Here is a 3,740-nt window from a genome sequence, read left to right on the forward strand (position 1 = left end):
AATTTTGAAAGTGTGAAAGACATTGTTGTCGATCCAAAAGGTTGTCCGAGCATTACAGTAACAAATCCGCGTAAAATTTGTAGAGATAAGAGAAAAAGGAAAATAGTCAATCGTGAAGAAAACAAAAAATATCAAGAGGTGTATACAAAACGTAGAAAAATTGCAGATTTTGACACTGAACCGTACGGGTATTAAGTTAGATTGATGTTCATACGTTTTAAAATTAAATTTCTGTGTTGTAGTTTTTGACATCTGTATTTTAGTTTCTGATATCTACGTTTCAGCTTTTGCACTTTAACATGCAATTTTCCATAGGGTCCGTTCACGTTTTTGTCAATGCTGTTTAAAAAAGTGTAACAGCCGTTTTAAAAAATGTTACGGGCATTTAGATATTTGTCAAAGCTGATTCGATTTTTGCACTTTAACATGTAATTTTCCATAGGGTCCGTTCACGTTTTTGTCAATTCTGTTTCAAAAAGTGTAACAGTCGTTTTAAAAAATGTTACGGGCATTTAGATATTTGTCAAAGCTGATTCGATTTTTAAACTTTAACATGTAATTTTCCATAGGGTCCGTTCACGTTTTTGTCAATTCTGTTTCAAAAAGTGTAACAGTCGTTTTAAAAAATGTTACTGGCGTTTAGATATTTGTCAAAGGTGATTCCATTTTTTGTACATTAATGTGTAATTTTCCATAGGGTCTGTTATAGATTTTACTATCTGTGTTACTGTTTCTGTGATCTAAATTTTAAGTTTTATCTACACTGTTTCAATTTTTGATTCAAAGAATTGTATAACTTTGTTATGTCATATGTCATGAATAAAAATATGTAAGAATATGATGCGTTTGTCATTTCATGGTAAGAACTCCCATTCTCGCCTTAATCAACGTAAGAATATGAATCCCGCAGGTACTCACACCCCGGAAAGGGAAACGTTTATACGTTATCCGCATTCTAATGAAGAAGAAAACAGGTCCCTTAGTGACCGTTGGCATTTATTAGGCACTCGAGTACCTCAAGCTGAGATCGTGTATTTTTGTCAAATGATCATTGTTTATGTGATCATCATTACCTCCATCATTAACCTATCTCTTCAAAACGGTGCTAGCGAATTGTGGATCAGTCTACTCAGTAGTTGTATCGGATACGCCTTACCAAGTCCAAAGCTCAAGAAATAATGAAAACATCATTACCTTTTGAACCTTGCTCCAGTATATGTATTAGTGGTCAGACCGGAAGCGGTAAAACGCAATGGGTGTACAGGTTTTTGAAAAATGTGAAAGATATGTATTCGAGAGAACCGCCTTCGCACATATTATACTGTTACGGTATACATCAAGACTTGTTTGACCACATGGAAAGGTCTATTCCAAACTTTTGTAGTAAACAAGGACTGCCAACGGGTGAAGAAGTGGACGACTTTACCCGTGACAAGAGGCACAAGTTGATTATTATCGATGATCTCATGCACGAAGTAATGCGAAACAAAGACATGGAGTTGCTATTTACGCAGGGCTGTCACCATAGGAGGGTATCTGTCATACTAATTACACAAAATTTGTATCCGGGAGGTAAACACGCCAGGACTATTGCCTTGAATACGTGGTATATGGTACTCATGAAAAATTTGAGAGATGTATCGCAAGTAGGAATATTGGGACGACAACTCTACCCTGGTAAAACAAAAGGATTCATGAAAGCTTATGAAGACGCATTAAGCACGAAACACGGTTATTTTTTGGTGGATATGAGCCCTCACGCCAATGATAAATACCGTTTAAGAACCCTTATTTTTCCGGGGGAAGACCCTATAGTCTACAGATTAACGTAAGAAGGAAGACCAAAGCGGCGTAAGAGTAACCATGGTTGAACTAATCAAACAGCAACGTCATTTCTTAAATCTTCTTAAAAGCACTACAGCCGCGCAAAGGAAAGCATTGTTGAGTACAATTACCAGACATCAACTGAGAGCTCTCACCCAGATTGCCTACAATATTCTCAGGTTTAAAATACGCCTTACACCTTCTGAAAAAAATAGGCTTAAGCGACAGACACGTTTTATTCATCTACTGGGAAACAGAAAAATTGGATTCAATCAAAAGAGAGAAGCCATCCAACATAAGCCACGAGTGATCTACATCTTAGTGAAAATTGCGTTTGTGTATCTAGAACCCGTATTGCTATAATGGAAAAGTTTATTTTGGTTCCCTACGAAAAATATCAGCGTATGCAGCAGTTCAAGTATACAGGATCTGGAGAAACAAAAGATGATGAGTCCATACCTCCTAAAGTGGCCAGAGCCTCATTAACTCCACCGGGGGAACGCGTGATCAAGAAAGAGAAAAAAACTAAAAAGACTCATAAAGCAAATATAGACTGGATCTCGTTTTAAAACAAAGACAATATTTTCTTTTGATTTCTATTTTATTGTTATATACAAAATAAATAAATATAAACAGATTCTATAGTTTGTTTTTGTTTACAATTCTGTCAATACAGATATCATTCCATTTTCTATTATACGCATTAAAAGGTCTGACAATGTCTTTTAAAGTCATTCCTGTACATCTAGTCATGACGTAATACACGCAATAAAGTCCACAGGTATCCGATTTAGAGTCTTGAATAGGATCACCAATCATCCAGTACTCGTTCGTTAATACGTTTTCAAAGCCGGCATCGTAGTCGTTTGGCATTTTTCCTAGCGAATCAAAGAATTCGTAAGGTCCTTGTATCGGAAAGAAAAAGGTCACCCAATGCTTCCCAGTTCCATCACTGGTATCCGTGTTAGAAATAACAAACTGTCCCTTTTGAACTTTCATTTGATCAGAGGCGCACACTGTTACTGGATATCTTTTGAGTAAACGTTCAAGTTCTAAATTATTCATTTGAAATAGACGCCCCTGGCACTGTTGATATGCAGTACTTCCGGGAAGGTGGCGTACATAATCAGTGTCACACTCTCTGGTAATGCCTCAGCAAATTTGATTTCTAGTCGACAATGTCCCTTCCTTTTAGTGCTAAACGAGTAGTAAGGATCTACATCAATAACGTACAGACAATATCCCTTCTTATAATCTTTGTTTGAAATGTTAATGTCGTTCCTAAACAGAGTCAATGTTCTGTAACACTCCGTGTATTGATCCGCCGAATAATTTGGTTGCATCGGTTGTGAAGGCACCGATTGTCCATCGACGTATAGGCCTATGGAACTACAGTTATAATGCTTGAAGTTGAATGGGTTGTGCGCGTAATCGCCATTAAATGCCGCACTAGGAACCAGGCCTACTATCAGTTTACATGGAACCAGTCCTTGAAATATATCGTCAGCGCTGTAACTAAATTGACCCGAAGCAATGGACGTTGTCTTGATCTCTGTGCGTAGGTAAGGGTAAATGGCTGACATGTCTTGAATGAGATTATCGTGCGCTACTAATACGTCACTTTTCATCCGCTGAATACAGAGTTTGAAATGAGCGTCCGCTATTTTTACGCGATAGTCAGGAGACGGGCTGTCAGTGATTAATGTGAAGGCGTCGCGGTTAAGATGTAGTTTAATGCCTACAGCGACTCCATTGATGAGTAACTTGGGTTGTTGAAACAAATCGATATGTAATGGTCCTTCCATTTCCACAATTTTACTGCCTTTAAATAGCGCACATCTGTAAAGCAACCCGTAATTATTTCCTGTTTTACCATCATTGGTGTCAACGTTTCCTGTATCTTTATAATAAAGTTG

The 3,740-nt window shown here is 37.5% G+C and overlaps 1 protein-coding gene across 1 annotated transcript; it reads right to left on the minus strand.

Moving 5' to 3' along the window:
- Window positions 1-2,885: 2,885 nt before the first annotated feature.
- LOC128552340 (uncharacterized protein F54H12.2-like) lies at window positions 2,886-3,629 on the minus strand. The gene has a single exon (XM_053533369.1). It carries the CDS (start codon window positions 3,627-3,629, stop codon window positions 2,886-2,888), a length of 744 nt encoding a protein of 247 aa, XP_053389344.1.
- Between the last annotated feature and the right edge of the window lie 111 nt (window positions 3,630-3,740).

This window comes from Mercenaria mercenaria, unplaced genomic scaffold (assembly GCF_021730395.1).
Source record: "Mercenaria mercenaria strain notata unplaced genomic scaffold, MADL_Memer_1 contig_2357, whole genome shotgun sequence".
NCBI lineage: Eukaryota > Metazoa > Mollusca > Bivalvia > Venerida > Veneridae > Mercenaria > Mercenaria mercenaria.

Coding starts and splice junctions, on each gene's coding strand:
- LOC128552340 (XM_053533369.1), bottom strand. CDS start 3,629: ATGGAAGGACCATTACATATCGATTTGTTTCAACAACCCAAGTTACTC.